The sequence below is a fragment of the Glycine max genome, chromosome 4 (assembly GCF_000004515.6).
Source record: "Glycine max cultivar Williams 82 chromosome 4, Glycine_max_v4.0, whole genome shotgun sequence".
In the NCBI taxonomy this organism is placed as follows: Eukaryota; Viridiplantae; Streptophyta; class Magnoliopsida; order Fabales; family Fabaceae; genus Glycine; species Glycine max.
In genome coordinates, this window is record NC_016091.4 from 35,949,523 (window position 1) to 35,971,882 (window position 22,360).

Consider the following 22,360-nt stretch of genomic DNA (forward strand, 5'->3'; position numbering starts at 1 on the left):
ACATGACCAATGTTTGTTAACTATGTCAAACAAACATGGTTGATTCCCTACAAGAAAATATTTATTAAAGCCTGGACAAATAAGGTGATGCATTTAGGAAACACAACAACTAACAGGTATGAAAATTGTAAATGTATATTGGTTTTAATAACAACGCATCAATGGATAAAAATAATTGTTTGTGTTTTTCAAATGCAGGGTTGAGTCTACACATTGGGCCTTAAAGAGACTACTGCAGAATAGCCTTGGAGACCTATGTAGTGTTTAGGAAGCCTTGAACAACATGATCACTCTACAACACATTGAAATTAAGGCATCTTTTGAGATAAGCACACGTGTAGTCAGATATGTTTTTAAAGTTACATTATACAAGAGATTGATTGGCATGGTATCGAGGTATGCGTTAAATTAGATTGTTGCTGAGTTTGAGTGAGTAAATTATACTAGCATTGACAGTTCTCGTTGTGGATGTATAATGAGAACTACTCATGGTGTTCCATGTGCATGTGAGCTAACTAGGTATGTTCTTAGTAGCATACCACTTGACACAATCCATATGTTTTGACGGAGGCTAAGTTTTTTCAGACCAAGGTTTATCTAAGTCTGAAGTCTGGATAATTGAAGAGATGGAAGACATAGGCAAGCGGTTTAAAGAGCCCATACATATTTATATAATATCATACATGAAAATGTGAAATTAATTAAAATAATTTTATTCAATAAACATAAAAGAGCTCACGTGGGTAAAAGGTTCACATTCGTGTTAATCACCAAATTAAAAACTTATCAAATAAGGGTATGAAAAAATCTTTGACGCAAAACAAGGTCATCCAATTTTTTTTACAAAAGGAAATAAGTTAAGCAGTAGAATAACATAAAGTAACATGTTCATAATATTATGCAGATAATACAAAAGCCCATGTCCCAATGCCACATCCTATCAGAGCATTGTGTTCCAGCGTCCTCTAGCATGAGGTTCTCCATAGCCATCCACCTAACCATCCGCTCCCACGAACACAAAGTTCGAGATCATCATAGGATCCAAACACAAACAACACAGAGAGAGTGAGTAATCACATTCTTAACTAATAGAGAGAAATGGAACAACATAAATATACATATCATATAAATGAAATGCAACTTAAACACAACTCACGTCATTCCATCACTTTTCGCGTGACATCACATCTCAACACTACGCATCTCACACATTTGCACATCATTCACGTACTCAAGGATCAAAACACAATACTACTGAACCAATCAATATCGATCAATACACAAGCATTATGCAATGTGGTGTCATGTTAGTGAAAAACCCCGTCAGGCACCTGAGAGTACATGACAAGACAGACCACACGCTGGTAAGTCAGGTCACTCTCACTAAGTAAAATCATAGGGAGACTAGTTAGGGTCACACTGTTTTGGGAGAATGCTTCAATCATGTGAGATTGACACATGCTTAAAGTAGCACTCAAATCGGGTGTATTAACCCCCAAGGCCTAGACTCTGAATAGTAAGTCAGGGCCTCTCCTTCCTGATTTAGGTCCAATCCAGAAAATATTTTAGTACACAGACTCTATCTATGAACTGTACAAAATACACGACTTCTCAATTATTCTCAAAATAATTTTAACTCATCGCGCCTCAAACTGTTAAACTTGTCGGGTTCCTAAAGTGGATCCCATCACAATACTCATCACGCATTAACTCATCGCCCTTAAAGGATCTTATAGTCGTGTGATTGTACGGTTCATAGCTCACAACTCAATGCACACAAAATCTCAATACTCACAATTTAACACATACTCAACTTGTCATTTACACATAATTCATCACACTCCCATAAGCTCAAGATAACATATTATCACGCCTCATGCATCATATACATGTCACACAGTAATAATATTAATATGTTATGTTCATATGATTAAATCCCTCAAACAATTTCACATAATCATATCAAAATTAAATGAATCAAAATCATAGGTCAAAAACACGAAAACACCAAGAACACTCAATTTTATCAACCAATTCGCATCAGGCATGAATTGGCCTTTCAAACATAATAATCTCATAATTATAATCGTAAAGGAAGAATTACAATACAATAAACATCCCAAAATAAATCCCAATTTGATTCTCTAAGGATCCCTACACATGTTCATTTTGACCCCAATTGCGATAAACTCATCCCTTACCTCTAAGCAGGCTAGTGGTGTAGTCTGGCAGCGATAACGGTGTCTCTAGTGGTTCCCTAAGATTTCTCAAGATTTTCTTTTGGTTGCTTTGCTAGGGTTTCCAAGCGTTAGAGAGAAGGAGAAGGGATTGAAGCCTCTTCATTGTCTTCGTGCCAGGGATGTTTCTCTCTCCATAAATATTTTGCAAATCTCAATGGTGTGGATGTGCAAAAATGAGTTTCGAACCCGATGTCAAATTTCATGACAATCCAATGGTTAACGAGTTCGGGATCATGGTTTTACTGAGACAGGTTTGAGTATATGCAGGAAAAAGAAAGCTTTGTGCGAAGAACATTTCTCTAACCACAAAAATTATTTCGTAAATCTCAACGGTGGGGATGTGAAAAAATGAGTTCCAAATCTGGTGTTCAAATTTCATGACAATTCAACGGTTAACAACTCCAAAATCGTAGTTTTATTGGGACAAGTCTGAGTGTATGCGAGAAAAAAAATAAGATTTTGGGAAAGGAAGAAAGGAAAACGAATTTGAGAGAAAGAGAGAGCGTAGAGACGTATCGTAAATGTAAAAATCACCTAATATGTTTTTATTTATAGCTAGGGTACTCTCAACATATTATTTACTCTATTTTTCTTTATTTTATTATTTTATAAAAAGGAATTCTATTTTACTTTCTATCAAATGAATAAATAAAACATCATTTTTATTTTCTAAGAACATATATTTATTTTATTTAACTTAAAACCATTATTTTAATTAATAAAACTATTTCTCCTTATTTATTTAATTACAAAAATCTCATTATTTTCCTAAAACTATTTATTTTTAAATAAAATCCTTTTTAATTTATTTTACGAAAAATGAGATGTTACATGACAAAGTGACTTTAAAGAGTAAACTTTGGGAAATTATCTACCTTGATCTAAATTCTATGTGTGTTCCTCCTAAAAAGGTCAAAACAAATGGTGCTCAAACGAAACAGATCACCAAACAACAAAGATCATCGAAGCGTGATCCGTCTTATTGAGAGTATGTGGATGCATTACATTTTGTGCAAAATAGTAATTATTGAGTGAAATGTTGTGCAAAATAGCAATTATTGAGTGAAATTATCTACCCTGATCTAAATTCTATGTGTGTTCCTCCTAAAAAGTTCAAAACAAAAGGCGCTTTAATGAAAAAGATCACCAAACAACAAAGATCAACGAAGCGTGATCCATCTTATTGAGAGTATATGGATGCATTACATTTTGTGCAAAATAGAAATTATTGAGTGAAATGTTGTGCATCATCATCTGAACAACCAAAACCAAAGAGGTAGATGCCAATGTTGAATCAATCTCATCCATGCATTCATGATTTCATTGAAAAGATTGTCGTTGCCAAAGTTAATGGTAGTTGTGGATATCGTGCAATTGCTTCCCTATTAGGTATGAGTGAAAATTCATGGTCTATGATTCGTAACCATTTGCTGAAAGAACTTGCATAATGGTCTAATGAGTATATACACTTGCTTGGTGGCATAGACATATATGAGGAATTAAAACAATTGCTACTTGTTGATGGATTATCCATGGTTTATAATTTTTTTGTTACGTATTGATGGATAATTTTTTTAAATAATACTGATTAAAATTTACGTGCAGGTTATCATGGATAAGTGAATGAATATTACCAATATGGGTTATGTGATTGCATCAAGGTATAACGTTATCCTTGTTTCTCTTTCTCTCCAACAAAACATGATATTTTTTCCTCTTAGAAGTCAACCACTAAGAGATAGTTATATACATCGCATTATATGTATTGGTCATGTGTATGACAATCATTTTGTTTAGGTATAACAATGACCATCCTATTTGTTCATTTTTTTTATTATAACATGTGTTATGAACATTTGAATGTGTATTTCTCTATGTAACAAATATTTCTAAGAGATGGTCGTCCCTTTCTGCTAACAGCTTTGTTATATTCAACACATTGTCATTATCAAACAAAACAGTGACATACTCCTTATATTAGTAGAATGCACCAGTATACCAATTTTATGAGGTTAAGCACACAATATGTTGATTTAGGAGAAGATTGAACCTTTTGTTATTGTTTGGACAATGTTTGTAACTTACATAGTTGTGACAACATGGATAATGCATGTAATGTGGTAATTAACGTGTCTTTGAATGGACATTCATATAACCATTTTTTGTTACGTATTCATGAGATGTTGAAATATTCAGATTACAAAAAATGGCAAGGTTTACCAAAGATAAAAGGAAGAATAAGTGCTCTAAGTTCGCAAGCAAAAACTACTACAATTGAATCACTTACCAAGTATGGTACGTGTGCCGCAAAAAAATTAGGGATTTCGGGATATATGGTTAATGGTTTAGGTGGTTTATGGTTTACGAAGTATAGGATTTAGGGTTTACTTATTTTAGGGTTTATGGAAGGTTGATATATTTTAGGGTTTAGGGTTTACTAATTTTAGTGTTTAGGGTTACTCATTTTAGGGTTTAGGGTTTTTTGGGTGTAGGGTATTCATATCTTAGTGTCTGGGGTTGACTTTTTTATGGTTTAGGGTTTAGTGATTATAGTGTTTAGGGTTTACTTGTTTTAGTGTTTAGTATTTACTAATTTTAGGGTTTAGGGTATACGAGGTTTTAGGGTTTAGGATTTACTTTTAATCTCTTTAGCTAAAGAACATAATAGCGAAATACCATTTAAACACAAATGAAAACCATAGTGATAATATGCATAGTCAAATAAAAAAATGTTAAACAATGATAAGTCATATTGCATACAAATATCCTACAATACTCAATTAATCAAAACTATCTTTATTGGCATCACCATCATCTTTGTCCTGTGTATTCCTCCTTCTTCTAGATCAAACATAAACATTTCCTTGGTCAGTGACACTCCTGGCTAGTCTTAGACAGTGCTCAGTGAAAGTGTATGCATCAGTTCCAGCAGTGACTATCCTTATGTTGATCATGTGTTCCAAACTTTCTGCTATCTTTTGGCAAGGGCCTACGACACTGACTACAAAGTCAAAAATAATTATTGGAACCATGACACAAAATATCACTAATAGTGAATTGAAAATATATTATACCACTACATGTCGAGGCATGTCTGTATCGGCAGTTGCAGGTGCAGGTGGTTGTGACATAGCTACTGAGTGAACGGGCAATACGGGTGGATCTGGCACAATTAATGTATCATCATGCATCATGGGTGGATGTCTAGGAGGCTCCCCAAGTTATGGTGGACTCATGAATGGGTGAGATATCCTATAAAATCACTCAATGTAGTCTGCTGCACACTGACTAGGAGAACTACAAATTTGTCCAATCGGTGCAAGGTATTATAAAAACTGAAGTCATCTATCATCATTCTCCTTTGTGGATAAGGATGGAGTAGTAAGGAGTGGAGGAATGTCTGAGTATAACCAAACTTTCACACTACCCTTTCTGGTTGGTGTGTGACAATAGATGAACCCCATCTGATATGTTCAGAAAATAATGAAACGAGCTCAAATTCTCTGAATGCACGATGGTCACCATATGATATCCAACACACAGCATCTAGTGTCAACCTATCCAAGCGCTTATGATAGGTCGTCACTGGTAATGCCTTCCCAGACTTCCAGCAACAAGCATGTGGTTTCCTCTCATGGTAATCCTCATCAGCAATAATGGACACAATTTTAGGGAAATGTCCATAGATCTAAGACTACACATATAAAAAAAACAAACAAAAATTCTAATCAATAGTACATATAAAGTTTAACACATATAACAATGACAAAAAAAATTATAGTTACTTGTAATATAGTGATATATCCTGCAAGATGTTTTGTTGTATGCTTGGATGCAACATTCATATTCTCATACATATGGACCAAGGAAACCGCTCCCCATGAATAGCCTCCATATTGGTTGAGGTCATGAAATGCGTCCAAGAATGCCACACTGATGTGTGTGGCACTCTTGTTAGCAAAGAGTGTGCAACCTACTAGAAGCAATAAATATGCTTGAGCTGCTATGATCCACTGTCTTGCGTCACATTTGCTACGATAAATCTCTCACAGCCAGGCTAGGTGAACATATGCCCCTCTACATTGCTCATTCTCATCTTTAGCTTCTTCTCTATTGACTTCAACCAACTCAACTAACAAGTCAACAACTTCCTCTACATCAATAGCATCAAAGGTATGGAAGACACCTGTAATGGGCAGATGTAATAAGGATAACACATCATCGAGGGTTATAGTCAGCTCTTCTATCGGTAGATGGAAACTACTAGTTTCCTTGTGCCACCTCTCCACAAAAGTAGATAAAATTCCTCTATCACCTGTGTCCAATGAACATGTAATCAAAAAACTTAATTCTGTAGCAGCCAATATGCCTTCAATCTCAGGTGCAGGCCTTCCAAATTTCTCTACCTTCCTCCCATGAGAGGCCTAACTTCAACTCAGTACGTTCCTGCAAATAATTAAAATTAATTACTCAAATTAAAATGATAAATAGTTATTCAAATATGATATAATTAATCAAATGACTACCTCTCCTGCCCAAACTTTGGTTGTCACATGATCAACGTATGACGCCAACACTGATGTATCATAGGGCCCGCCTGAAAAACCCTTTATATCAATACCTACATGATCCGTAACTGTCTCCTTAGGCTCCTCATGAACCTTGTCAACAGCATGATCCTCATGCTCAACATCCTCAACAACAACTGCAACTACTCATTGTCTACGTGCCGATGTTGTCGCCCTTCGACTTTGAGGAGCTTCTTCCTCATCACCAACAACTTGTCTACCTAAGGTTCTTCCTAAAATTCTACCTAAAGCCTGACACAATCCTCTGGTTCTAATCATAATCTACAAATTTTCACATAAATATCATTAATGTTATCATTCAAATAATAGTCGAGTTTTATATTTCATAACAAAAAAAAATTTCATTCTATTGCTCAAAATATGTCATTAAAATAAAACTAGAATTTTATTTTTAATATTTTATAAATTAATATTTAAAAAATCATAAATAAGTATTTAATTATTTTATAAATCAATGCATATTTTTTAAAAAAAAAAAATTTATACTTCAAATCACTATTTCGTGCACACTAAAATATATGATCAAAATCAAAGTACACTTTTATTTTTAATTATTAATAAATGACTATTTCAATATTTTATAAATAACTATTTTAATACTTTTATAGATTTATAAATGAATGAAGAAATTGATCTATATATTTTGTATACTTGAAATCACTATTTATATAAATATTTAATAGTATTAACGTAATAATATTTATACAAATATATTAATAAATAAAATTTTTCTTATACAATATTACCTATTTTTGTTTAAATAAATTTTAAAAATATACATTATAAAAATTGGAATTTTTTTATTTAACTATTTTATAAATAACTATTTAAAATATGTAAACGTATGAAAATAGTTATTTATAAAATAATTAAAAAACAACAAAATTCATACAATGTTTTTTAAATAAACAAAATTATTACATAAATTATTTATTAAATAAAAAATATAAAATTAACAAAAATATGGATTGGAAATCCATATAATCCATACGGATTGTATGAGCCATATAAATTGTCAATTTGTAATCCGTATTGGTCATACGGATTCCCATTTCACATATTTGGAGTAAATGGAGTCCGAAAATAAAAACTCGTCGACGACATGGTGCTGCTCATGACAACAGAGGGGACAAGACTCGTGAAGGAGAACAAACTCGTTGGAGGAGAAGAGACATGAGGAGGAAGCATGGAGGAGGAGAAGAGGCAACGACAAGAGGTGAAAATGCTGGGTGGGTTCACATTAACTGGTGTATATCTGCTTTTAAATGAAGGATGAAATTGGAATTACACAACTAATGCTGTGTGTAGAAGAAAGAAAAATTAACGGTGCAAGAAGAGTATCCCATCAACATATAGATTTGCCAAATGCCATTAGCAAATAGACCAAGGAATTTTCTGTCTACACTCAAGCAAATTTCCTCATACACCCATCAATGAGGGAAAAAAAATATCCTTATATATAACCAATCTGTATGAACCATACAACCATAGGGATTGTCAATCAAACTGTATAGGCCCATAGGAATTGTTAAAAATATGTTTTATGAAATAATTTAAAATTAATGTTCTATACAGGTCTTGGACATATTATTTTCGCCTTATTATCACAAGGCTATAATTGCTTCAAAGTACAAATATTAGAATATTTAACGAGGAAAAATGCTTAAAACATTGTAATGCCTGAGACGCACTTCTCTGTATCCATTTCTTTTGATTGATAACCTACTACGCAAACTGGATGGATTTTCAGAATAATCTTTTCAACTATAAATAAAAGCAAATCGCTTCTCTAAAGCATTATTTACAAGCCGATATAAATGTAATGGTACTGTTGTACACGCTGGAGACTATTGGCTTACATTTCAACATTTCCTCTTGGGAGAATTATGTAGCTGCGTTTTTCTAGCTTTGTAAACCACACCATTCCTTTAACGGTCAATACTTATCAAAATCATAGAACTCTATGTTCTTGTACTTTTGGGATATAATCTCAGCTTGAACTTTTCTTGCTGTGTCTGTTGCACAACCAACAAGAATAAGAATAGATGTTCCTACAAATCCCCGGAATGCGGTCAAGTGAGTGATCTGTTCAACAACTGTTGGACCAGCAGCCAAGATAGCCAAAAATGTTGAACCCAGAACTGATATTCTACTAAGAACCTGCACCAAGACAGAAAACCAATGGTTCACTTTTTTTTAAAAAAAATTCAAAGATAGAATGTTCATTGAATTTTCAAAAGAAATCTAAGACTAAATTCCATTCACAAGGACAGATATCACAATCCGTACAACTCTGAACTTTCATCTTATTAGCACAAACTTGAAATCTAAAGGCATACTAACATGTATATAATACTTCATTCAGTCCTTTGTATAAGAAACAAATGGGGATATTTTCTTTGGTCCTAATTATAAGAAACATGGACTCACCTTCAAATGTAATCATTGCTAATTTTCTTCTATACCCTTAATTTTATTATGAAATATATTAAATGACAAACCTACTCACAACGTATGTAATTAAATGCATTTATTAACCTAATAACAATACAAACCACACTCCTTGGTGGAAAAAATTATTCCTTAAATATAATCAATACTCACTATTTAGTTCTAAATGGGTATTTTAGGAATAAATAACATTTAAATTTATGATGATGTTAATTAAATTAACTAACTTAACTACTTTTATTGATCTTGATGTATTAATTATTTGTTTCTTATATAAAAGACTGGAGGGAGTATATGTTTTAAGAGAAACAAGACAGTATATAATTAGAAGGAAATCACAAAATGCAAAACTAGAAAAGGATGGAATTACTGTTTTGATAAATGTAGCTGCACTTCTGCCTGGTCTGACAAGTGGAATTGAAGCACCTTGACGTTTCAATTGTTCACTCACGTCATCAGGATCCAGTTGTAGGAAAGTGTAATAGTAGTTGAAGAAGGCTATCAAAAGTATGTTAAATGGAAGGTAGAAGGAACCTACAACAAATATCCGGCTAAGTAAAAAGCATCAATTTATAAAGAAACAAAACTTTAATGACAATAAAGCATAATAGAATTTCATTTAAACAATGTACGGTAACAACAATACCTATGTGTATGCATTGTATATTTGTCAAATACACCACCAACATGGAATGCCAGGACCAGACATTTCAGGAAAAAATAGTCTTAATATAAATCCAGTGCAAAAACAACCAAGTACCTCCTGGATTTAACGCCACTGAAGCCTTCTTTAGTGCAGTTAAACCAGTGAAGCGCGCTAAAGTACCAGGAAGAGCTAATGATGATGTAGAAAATATGATAGGCATTACTCCAGAACTATTTACCTGGCAAAATAGAAGATCTACATTATCAAATTTCGAGGTTTAATGTAATAAATTTCATGAATAATCAAATACGTGACATGATTGGAAGGAAGAGATGTCAGTAACTTATTTTCATTTTTTCTTCTTATTTCTAATCCTATAAGTGTTCATGGTTAACATGTCCCTAAATTCGATCTAAAAGGAAACAGATTTTGGAGTTTAAGTGGGTCTTTTCAAGAGTTCCCTTTTCCATTCAAACAAATTGTTTAAAAGAAGAGAAAGATTTTTTTTTTTTTTATATAGTAGAAGAGAAAAAGTTAGAATCAAGATAAATATAAATAACAAATAAAAATCGGTGTGTACCTGATAGAGAGGTGCGCAGTATTCCATGAGTAAGTGGGTCTTCTTTGGACAGAGAAACTAGCTTGGCAAATGGATGTTTTGAGTGTTTTAGAGGGTTTTGCATTGAGAAGATTAAGCCAGGGGCTGAGGGGAGAAGAAGAGGAAGCTTCCGTTATCAACATTATTATCCACAAACTCTCTTCAGTTGGCCAGCGTAGCCTGTGTAGCAGGACTGGAGGAGAGTAACGGAATCTCAAACACAAAAATAATCATATTTATTGACCCACTTAAAAAAAAAAGGTAAATGAGTCATTCACTTTGTAAACTGTAACAATTTAATTCTTAAAAAAATAAAAAAAATTCTAATTTAATCTTTCAATATATAAAAAGTTCGATAATTATGTCATGCATATAATAAATAACAAATTGGTTCATGAACCTTACAAATTAATGACAAATTAGTCTTTTAAAATTATAATTTAATGACAATATGATCCACAAACTTAACAATAGGACAAAATTGCTGCATTTTTTATCCATTAAGTGACTAAATTAGAATTTTGTTCTTTTAGGAACTAAATTATCTTCAGTTTTACACTTTTAGTTCATTAGTAAATGCCCTAAAGGCACCGGTTAGCATTTGCCTTTTTAAAATAGACAATTTTCAAAATAATAAATTTCGAAAACATAAATAACTAAAATGAAACTTTTAAAACTTAAGATACCAAAAAAAAAAAAAAAATACTAAAACATAATGGATCAAAATTGACGTTTAGCCTTTTTATATTGGCCCCCTTATATAAAAATTCTAGCTCTGCTTGTGACTACTGCTCTCCCTTTTTGCTTGATAAAGGCATATTTACACCTCACTTGTATTTGATTCAAAACACTATTTTAACAATAATGTAAGTACATGAATATTTTCCCCGTTACAAAATATACATCGTGATAGAAGCATTAATAGTAATTAAAAACATGTTTTCAAATATAGAGTCCTACCCAAAGACTTATACATCTAAATTAGCAACCTTTCATTTGGATACTTGTTTAATATGAGGTGTAACACAAAAAAAAAAGTGAGGGATGAAATTTTGTTATGAGACAACATATTTTCCATAGAATTTTGAGTTTTTGTTTTAAACTCAAAACAATTCTTCATTTTGAACAAACACTTTTTGACATGTTTTAAGAACAACCTGTTTTAATTAAAAAGGAGCTTTGGTTTTTCAAAACATAATTCGACCCCTTTTTCTTATGTTATTTTATTCATTTCAATTAGTATTTTAACTTAACTCTTGGATTAAACACAATTAGTAGTGTGACAGAAAGGTCCTAGAAGAAGTAATGGTTGCACAAGCTCCAATAGTATTCATACCAAAAGGTGCATCAACAAACAAACCTCCAGGTTTTGATGGAAAAGATTTCTTCTACTAGAAGGAAAGAATGAAGTTGTTCATGGAATAACAAGATTTAGATTTGTGGGACATCACAGAGATTGGTCACTACAAGCCCACAAAAAGAACTTAGGCTAGAATCAAACTAGAGAAGCCCAAAGCTAAATGGACTTCAGAAAAGAACGCAAAGTTCCTTCTTAACTTCATACCAAAGTTCTTTTTGACATGTGCACTGAGTAGATTTAAGTATGGTACAGTTGAAGAATGTCCAACTGTGACGATCCGCCTCGCCACTACGACATTGCTAACTCTAAAATGCGACATTTAAGTTTTTAAGTGTAAACTCCATTAATTTGATTATGAAAACAAGGTAAAAAAAATATTTCGCGATATACATTCACCAAACAACATACGAATACATAAGGAAGTTCCAAACTATGGTATAGAGGTCACCTTGTTGTGCACAGACAACTTCCCCCATGGTGATTAGCTTGAGTCTCAAGGGAGTTCCAAACCGAGTGACATGTCCTCAAGTACAAGTATTTTTCCTCATGAAAAACTACAAGTACTTATGACAAAGTTTATATTATTTCCATGCAATTATGAAGTATGAAACATGGACACCATCAATGCACTAACCATGGATAGTTAAAAATTTTAAGCAATCCCCTTCCTTTCCAGGGATGCTTAAAATTCTTAAACCACTCTCTTTTCCCCTCTAGGGATATCCAACATGGTCACTACACCCCACATGTACATACACAACATACATCCATCCCAATGACATCATCAACATCATCTCATCTCAATGTCATTATCAACATCATCTCATCTCAATATAATCATCAACATCAACATCATTTCATATCAACATCATCATCAACATCATGTCATCTCATTGTACTCATGAACATCATTCGTAATCGCATCCCACAAATGTACATATAAACAACAATCAATAATATCTCGAGACTGGTATTTTAGGAAAAATTCTAAATTAAAGAGAATTATGCTTTACAAAATAAATTCGGATGCCCATTTAAAATTTAATAAAGAAGTAAATATAAGAACAAATATAAAATTTTGGTAGAGTCTCCTATTTAATTAAGACTTTTCCTAAAAATTTCAATCATTACAAAACAACAACATCCTTCACAATTTCATTCATCAATAACAAATATATCACATCCCATTAGTCAAAAACACAATTTTTCTTGAAACCAGCATGCATAGGGACAGACATACATCTCCATAAGTTGATTCCCTGACCCCAACTACAGTATCAAAAGTTGTAAATAAAACAATAAACTCCCATCACTTATTGATATCTCTCTGTTAGCTCCTTTATGCGTCACCCGAAGGTCTCTCATGTTCACGTCCGTTGGTCCAAAAGCAAAGCTCTATATACCAAATCAAACACAATTCAATATAGATTTCAAGGACAAGGTTAATATCAACATTCGTGGTCAAATACCCGTTCAAATTAAAAAGGGGCTAAGGGATGTTTTGGGGTTTACATCAAAGAGACGTCATTTTGAAATTCCAATCATGCCAAGGTGACAGAGATTCAACAAAGGTCTAAAAAATAACATCAATTTTATAATAGGATAACCTTTACAACGTCTCATTTTCAAAGGTTTTTCAAAGGAATTGTAAAAACATACTATTACGGTACAAAAATTCACAAGAGATTACTAAGAGAGGCTCAAACTAACTAGGAGAAGACAAGGGAATCATGGTTACGTTGAAGAAACCACAAAAGAATGGTTGAGAGCTCTGTTCTCTACTGAATCTTCGAGGTGGATTTTGAAGATTCCACTTCGAGGTGATTTGGTGGCAAGAAACGGTGGCTCGTGGTGGTCATCGGTGGTCGTGGGTGGTGGAGGAGGAGGGTTGGGGTTTTGGGTGAGGGTTTGGAGAGAGTGAGAAGTGAAAAATCATGTTTTTCATGTTGAAATATTTATAATTTGCAAATATTGCTTAGAGAGCTCATCTCGTTAAGCAAAACTCCACTTTTGGCGCTAAGCGCGACATTTCGCGCTAAGTGAATTACCTCCTTGGGTTGGAATTGCGCTTAGCAAGCTTGTCTTGCTAAGCAAGATGACCAAAGATGTAATTTGGAAAATCCCAATGGTTAAAACATGAAGACATAAGTTATGCACCTGCAATTCAAGTTTGAAGGCGATCCAACGATTAATGAATTCGAGATGATGGTTTCACCAAAACAGGTTTTTTAGGTCAAACTTGAAATCTCACATTTCCAACATAGGTCAATCAAACTCCACATAACCTAACATTCACACCAAGCAATCACACACAGATAATTCCCCAGGTCTTTAGACTCTCCCAAAATCTAGAGGTGAATCTAGGATCTCTATCATACATTATACCAGATGGCACACCATGTAATTTGACAATCTCACTAATACATAGGGAGGTCAACTTTTTTAAAGAAAACCTAATATTGATGGGGATAAAGTGAGCTGATTTAGTCAATCTGTTAACTATAACCTAGATAGAATCGAAACCTTTGGGGGTCCTAGGTAGTCCTACAATGAAATCAATGGAAATATTATCCCACTTCCACTGGGTATCTCTAAGTGTTGCAACTTACCTGAGGGTCTCTGATGTTCTATCTTAGCTTTCTGACATACTAAACACACATACACAAACTCACTAGCCTCTCTCTTCATGTTTGGTCACCAAAACATTGTCTTGAGATCTTGATACATCTTGGCAGCACCAGGGTGGGTGCTCAAGTTGCTCTTATGTCGTTCCTCTAAGATCATTTTCCTAAGCTTGGGTACATTGGGACACAGATTCTATCTCGAAGTCTCAGAACTCCATTCGATCCCACATTGAAACTACTATCTCTCCCTGACACTATGGCTTCTAATTGAGTTCTCAGAAAAGGATCAGCCTTTTGACCCTCTCTGATCTCTCCTAGCAACTCAGTAGTAATTCTCATAGCTCCCGGTCTTTCATTGTTAGGGGTAGCCTCACACGAAAGGCTAAGGTCCCTAAACTTTTCTAGGAGATCCAACTCACTAACCATTAGGTCAGATATATGTAGGGATTTCCTATTCAAAGCATCAACGACTACATTGGCTTTGTCAAGGTGGTAGCTAAGCTCAAAACAATAATCCTTAAGAAACTCTAACCACCTCCTTTGACATATGTTCAGCTCTTTCTGACTAAACAGGTACTTAAGGCTCTTATGATTGTTAAACACTTCAAACTTGGATCCAAACAAGTAATGCCTCCACATCTTAAAGGCAAAAACCACAACAACTAACTCCAGATCATGGGTAGGATAATTCCTCTCATGAGTCTTGAGTTGTCTAGAAGCATAGGCCACTACCTAGCCATTATGCATCAACACTCCTCCTAAACCCATCTCTGATGCATCACAATACACCTCAAAGGGTTTTCTTGGCTTAGGTAAAACTAACACAGGCACGGTCGTCAACTTCTCCTTAAGGGTTAGAAACTATGCTTACACCGGGCATCCTACACAAAAACTTGACCCTTACGAGTAAGCTTGGTCAAAGGTAAGGCTAACTTGGAGAAACCTTCTATGAATCTCCGGTAATATCCCGCTATACCCAGAAAACTCATAATCTCAAAAATAGACTTAGGACTCTCCCACTTTAAAACAACTTCTATCTTAGAGGGATCTACAGTTATTCTACCTTGAGATATCACCTGTCTTATGAAACTAACTTTCTTTAACCAAAACTCACACTTGGACAATTTAGCATAAAGTTGTTGGTCCCTAAGGGTTTGCAGCACAATCCTCAAGTTCTCCTCATGTTCTTCTTTAGTCTTGGAGTGTACCAAAATATCACCTATGAATACTACCACAAAACTATCAAGGTACGGGTGAAAGACTCTATTCATGTAATCCATAAACACACCAGGGCATTAGTCACATCGAAGGGCATGACTAGATACTTGTAGTGACCATAACGGGTCCTAAAGGCAGTCTTCGAAATATCCTCAGATTTCACTTAGATCTGATGGTAAGCTGACCTAATATCTATCTTGCTAAACACACAAGTTCCTACCAGCTGGTCCATAAGGTTGTCTATTCTAGGAAAAAGGTATTTGTTCTTAATTGTCACCTTATTCAACTAGCGGTAGTCTACACACAACCTCATGGTTCCATCTTTCTTCTGTGGAAGCAATGCTTTCCAAGTTTATTTTGATGATGCCAAAGACTCAAGTCAAGAATCAAGAGTCAAGCAAGTATCAAGAATCAAAGAGTCATTCAATCAAGATTCAAGATTAAAGTGAAGATTCAAGAGAAGACTCAAGATATACAAGAACTTCAAGAAAAGCATCAAGATAAGTATAAAAAGATTTTTTCAAAAGAAAAGATTGAATAGCACAATTTGTCCAAAAGAATTTTTCAAAGAAAAATCTTTTACCAAGAGTTTTACTCTCTGGTAATCGATTACCTAAAGGCAGTAATCGATTACCAGTAGCCAACATTCTTTTTAAACTTATTTACAAAGTAGTAATCGATTACCATGAGCATGTAATCGATTACCAATGTTTTTGAACGTTGAGATTTCAAATTTCAATAGTCACAACTTGTGATAAAACATTTTCAAACTTGTGTAATCGATTACATAATATATGTAATCAATTACCAATGTTTCTAAACGTTTTGATTTTTAAATTTAAACATGAAGAGTCACATCTGTTGATGTGTAATCGATTACACTATAATGGTAATCGATTACCAGTGACTTATTTTGAAAATTAAATTACCAAAAGTCACAATTCTTAAAGTGACTAGTTTCTGAAGATTTTTTAAAGAGTCACAACTTTTAAAGTGACTAGTTTTCAAAAAGAGTCACCACTTTTAAAGTGACTAGTTTTAAAGAAATTGCCAAGAGTCACAAACTTTAACTCGAGTCATCAAATGACTAAAAATATGTGACCATGGAACGAATTTCAACTAACTGATTTTCATTCAATTATTCTCAACATCTTTCTAAGAGTTTTTGTTCAATACTTTCTTTGTCAAGAAAAGTTCATTGGTCAAAAACTTGTGTTATTCTTCTTCTTCATTCCTTCTCCCTTTTGCCAAAAGAATTTAAAGAACTAACCGTCTGAGAATTCTTTTGATTCTTTCCTTCTCCCTCCTGCCAAAAGAATTCAAAGAACTAACCGTCTGAGAATTCTTTTGATTCTTTCCTTCTCCCTCCTGCCAAAAGAATTCAAAGAACTAACCATCTGAGAATTCTTTGCCCAAACACTAAATTCAAAGAACTAGCCGTCTGAGAATTTTGTGTAAGAAGCGGGTATCTTCTTGGTTGTAATAGTGAACACAAGGGAGGGTACATCCTTTGTGGTTCGCTTCAAGTAGAGGGTACATCTACTTGGTTGTTCAAAGAGAACATTGGAGGGTACATCCCTTGTGGATCTTTGCTTGTAAAGAATTTAAAACGGAACCACTAGTCAGGGTCTCTACCACAAGATCATCACTCAAAGAAGACACAGAAAGCATAAGTTTCTCCATTCACGAACAAGATATAAATGAATGTGTCACATTGGAATCAAATATCACAAGTAAGGGAATCTCACTTATGAAACATTTACCTTGGATTAGATCTTTGGATTTCGAAGCTTCAGCGCTGTTAAGAGTAAAGACTCTTCCTGTGGCCTTCAGACGTCTAGTTTGGTCATTCAGACCTCCACCATTCTGATCCTTCTTGGGATATGGGCAATCTCTCTGAATATGCCCCTTTTATCTGTAGTTGAAACATGTCATGTCTTTATCGACATAATTTGAGGAGATATGGTCTAGCTTACCACACTTGAAACAAATGATCTGAGTTGAGAAAGTAATGGGTTTGCTATCACTACCACCAGTAAACCCCATAGCAGCAGTCCTCTAATTGTTGGGCGATTACCATATTGCTTAGGAAGGATCATGTATGGTTTTCCCTGATTCTGGGATCCATTCTTCTTGTTCTTCATCGGGCCCGTACCCTGACAATACACTGCCTTATCTTGGGAGCCCTCATCCCAAATCCTACTCATGTTCACTAATATTGGAAATTGATGAGAACACCTTGATAGTTCACAACTTGCTTCACCTCAAGTTGCAAGTTGTTCAAAACTTCACACATTTTGAGCTTTCACCATCTCTTCCTTGGTAATGAGGAAAGTACCTCACCAGCTCTTCGAACTTGGCTGCATATTCAGCCAGAATCATGTTCCCTTGCTTGAGCTCTAGGAGATCCATCTCCTTCTTGTTCATAACATCTTCAGGAAAGTATTTCCCCATAAATACCCTCTTGAAGGTTTCCCAGGTCACAGCTTGACCTTCAGCCTCCAAGCATTGGTGAGTGTTCTCCCACCAATACTCAGCTTCTTCTACCAGAGTGTATGTACCGAAAGCAACCTTCTACCCCTCCAAACATGGCATTAGTCGAAAGATTTTCTCAATCTCCTGTATCTAGTTCTGAGTACCATTAGGCTTATAGCCACCATTGAAAATAGGTGGATTGTTTCGTTGGAAGTGATCCAACCCTTGATACTTAGCAGCTCCAACAGCTTCTCCCCTATTCTAATTCCCCACAGCCTTGGCTAAGGCTTGGAGAGCATAGTTATCAGATGATCATTTCATCCAGCCATCACTCCCTATGCACACCAGGAAGTGAGAACATGGAAGGAATACACACAAGAAAAAGAATAGAACAATATCACATCTATCTCAAGTCCCCACGAAGTTTCTCTTGAGAGATGATGCCTCGAGAAATCAATCCTCTACAATAGTTCTCTCTCTCAACATTAACACTCACTTCCTACCCCATGTATTCTTGACCGCTTGCCATAGAGTCCTATTGCACTTCACGAATTATCCAAATGGCCAGTCTGATAACTCATGACAAGGCATTGAAACTTATGGTATACCAGACATCAGGGATACAAACATGTTATGACCACACCAACAAATCTTTGTAACCCATGGAAAAACAACAATGAGTAAGTTCCAAACACAAACAACCCAAGTAACTATGAAACAATCAGGAACTTAAACATTATACATTGAACAAGGCAACCACAGAATGCACAGAGAAACACTGCAGATTCACAACTCACTAGCCGAAAGGTTTGACCTGCTCTGATACCACTAATGTAACGACCCACCTTGTCGCTACGATATCACCAACTCTAAATTGCGACATTTCAGTTTTTAAGTGCAAACTCCATTAATTTGATTATGAAAACAAGGACATTTTTTTTCCATGATATACGTTCACCAAACAACGCATAACTACTTATATATATATATATATATATATATATATATATATATATATATATATATATATATATTAAAATCAGTATACATCATTCACATGACAAAAAGTAATTTAGTTTATACATGTATCTAAATCTGAGATTGACATGCCGAAATCAAAAGGAATTACGGAACCAGCTACAAAGGAGTTGATAACAAAATTCAACTCTCTCCCAAAATAATCCCAATGTCATCACGTCGGCTTGGCGGCTCCAATAAAAGAATCTATCTCCATTTCATCTACTATTGTTCATCTACTCCCACAAACGAAGGTTCGTGATCATCACAAGTACCAACCACACGGTACAAAATTGCAAGGGTGAGTTTATTACATAAAAAGAAAATCAACAAGCATTAGATGACAATGATTAGTAAGAAAACAATAACAATAACCATATTCATTCTCAATAATCCATCAGTTCAACATACACTTAACAAACTAGTCATCAACTTCTACACAATTCAAATCAATCATGCCTAGAATGATGCATGCACCTGACTCAACTCACAAATGCTATATGGTGTCATTCATCAAGAAATAGCCTAAGTGTGTCCACATGACACACTCACTTAGGAAAATTAGGCAACAAGTGTCTAGGTCACCCTGTCGTGCACAAACAACTCCCCCTCATGGTGATCATCCTTAGTCTCAAGGAAGTTCCAAACCAAGTGACCTGCCCCCAAGTACAAGTATTTTTCCTCATGAAAAACTATGAATACTTATTGACAAAGTTTATACTATTTTCGTGCAATATGAAGTATGAAAAATGGGCACCATCAATGCACTGACCGTGGATAGTTAAAGATCCTAAGCCATCTCCTTCCCTCTCCAGGGATGCTTAAAACTCTTTAATCACTCTATTTCCCCCTCCAGGGATATCCATTTTGGTCATTGCACCCGCATCTACATACACAACATACATCCATCACAATGACATTATCAACATCAACATCATCTCATCTCAATGTGATTATCAACATCAACATCATCTTATCTCAATATCATCATCAACATCAACATCATCTAATCTCAATGATATTATCAACATCAATATCACATTATCTCAATATCATCATCAACATCAACATCATCTCATATCAATATTATCATAAACTCATCTCATATCATTATTATCATAAACATCAGTAATCGCATTCCACACGTATGTGTATAAATTTCATGTCTGGGATTCACACTCCATAAGTCTTTAGACAACACAAGTCTCATACAACACAAATATCATTTGCAAATTCATTCACTAATAACTAATACATCACATCCCATTAATCAAAAACTCAGTTTTTCTTGAAAACCAGCATGTACAGGGACAAACATACATTCCATGGTTGGGTTCCCTAACCCCAACTATGGTATCAAAAGCTGTAAACTATAAATAAACTCCCTTAACCTATTGATATCTCTCCGTCAACTCCAATCTGTGTCGCTCGGAGGTCTCCCACGTTCACATCCATCAGTCCAACACAGAGCTCTATATACCAAATCGAAGACAATTTAGCATAGATTTCAAGGGCAAGGTTGATATAAACTAGCATAGATTTCATGAGCTCTACATCAGTTTCTCTTTGTGTCGCTCAAATACCTCTCTCGTTCACGTTCGTTAGTCCAAAAGCAAGGTTCTATATACCAAATTGAAGGAAATTTAGTATAGATTTCAGAAACAAGGTTAATGACAACATTCGAAGTCAAATACCCCTATCAAAAAGTAAAGGACTGAGGGGTGTTTCGGATTCTACTAAAAGGAGACATCATTTTAAAGTTCCGATCATGCCAATGTGACCGAGGTTCAGCGAAAGTCACAAAAATAACATTAAGATAACTTTTACAATGTCTCATTCTCAAGAATTTTTCAAAGGAAGTGTAAAAACACCCTATTACAGTACCCAAAACACAAGAGACACTAAGAGAAACTCAAACTAACTAAGAGAAAGGCTTAGAAGTCAAGATTACCTCATAGAAGCTTTGAAATGGAGAATTGGGAGAATTTTCTCCATCGAATCCTTGAGGAGGATTCTGAGGATTCCGCTCTGATTAAAGTTTTCCTCTTGGTGTGGAGGTTTGGCGGCAAGCGACGGTGGCTTGTGGCGGCCATTGGTGGTCGTGGGTGGTGGAGAAGGAGGTGTTAGGGTTTGGGTGGCATTTGGAGAGGAGGAGAGAGTGAAAATCATGTTTTTCACGCTGAAGAACGTAGTTATAATCTGCAGATCTCGCTTAGCGAGCTCGTCTCGCTAAAAGGAAGTCTACTTTTCACCCTTAGCACGAAAATTCGCGCTTAGTGCAACTCCCTCTACACTAAGTCTCGCTCAGCGGGTCAATTCTCGCTTAGCGCAATTCCCTCTCGGGTTGGAATTGTGCATAACGCGCCCCTACTCGCTTTATGTAATTCCTTCTCGGGTTGGAATTGCGCTTAGCGAGACATCAAAAGTTGTTATTTTCAAAATCCCAACGGTCAGACTTTGGAAAGATGTCTTAGGGAGTGTCATACCCTAATTTCATCCGGGGATTATTATTTGATGATATACAACCTTTGATTGGCCGCTTCGAGATACTTGGCACCCTTTGTTGCACAATATGTGAAGTCCCGAGACGTGCCGAAAATCAAAAGGAAGCAGGCTTACGCGATCCGTGAAAATTCCGTAAGGTGACGGAAATCGAAAGGTGTTTTTCACAATCTGTGAGTTTTCGTAACTTCTTCGAAAGCTAAAAAAAAGAGCAAATACATAATTCGTAAGGATTCGTAACCTTGCGGAAGGAAAATAAGTATCGTTACGAAATTCGTAAAGTTTCGTAACATTACGGAAAAAGAATTACCAAAAAAGGTAAAGGGGGGTGCATTTAGTAAAAAGGGGTACAAATAGCAATCAGGCCCACTTGGGCCTTCCAGATTCTTCCTCCAGAAGGCTGTTGCTTCTGGAGGAAGCAACCTTGCTCGCCTGGGCGAGCTGGGTGGCAAGCTCCTCCCCTATTTTGCTATAAATAGGGGGAGGAATGAAGGGAGAAGGAGTTCAGCCTTCTTGGCACTTCGTATTCTCTTAAATTTGCTGAGGAAAATTGTTTCCGTGAAGAAAATCCAAGCCGAGGCGCTTCCGTAACGTTTCCGTGGGTAATTACGCGAAGATTTTCAACCGTTCTTCGACATTC

General features: G+C 35.2%; 1 protein-coding gene across 2 annotated transcripts; it reads right to left on the reverse strand.

Annotated features, from left to right (window-relative positions):
• Positions 1-8,572: 8,572 nt before the first annotated feature.
• LOC100808959 (preprotein translocase subunit SECY, chloroplastic) lies at positions 8,573-10,736 on the reverse strand. 2 transcript variants are annotated; one of them, XM_003522896.5, is made up of 4 exons: positions 10,507-10,735; positions 10,041-10,164; positions 9,651-9,814; positions 8,573-8,989 (listed from the first exon to the last, which is right to left on the reverse strand). In XM_003522896.5, the coding sequence occupies exons 1-4, from the start codon at positions 10,531-10,533 to the stop codon at positions 8,765-8,767; spliced, it is 540 nt and encodes a 179-aa protein (XP_003522944.1). In that variant the 5' UTR covers positions 10,534-10,735; the 3' UTR covers positions 8,573-8,764. The 2 variants fall into 2 exon arrangements, with proteins under 2 accessions (XP_003522944.1, XP_006578474.1); XM_006578411.4 differs by lacking the exon at positions 10,041-10,164 and having other exon boundaries at positions 10,507-10,736.
• Between the last annotated feature and the right edge of the window lie 11,624 nt (positions 10,737-22,360).

Excerpts from the sequence above, each read along its gene's own strand:
- LOC100808959 (XM_003522896.5), bottom strand. The coding sequence starts at position 10,533 with ATGGAATACTGCGCACCTCTCTATCAG. Across the intron at positions 9,815-10,040 it reads AGTGGCGTTAAATCCAGGAG|GTTCCTTCTACCTTCCATTT; the intron begins GTACTTGGTTGT and ends TATTTGTTGTAG. Across the intron at positions 8,990-9,650 it reads CAGCTACATTTATCAAAACA|GTTCTTAGTAGAATATCAGT; the intron begins GTAATTCCATCC and ends GTCTTGGTGCAG.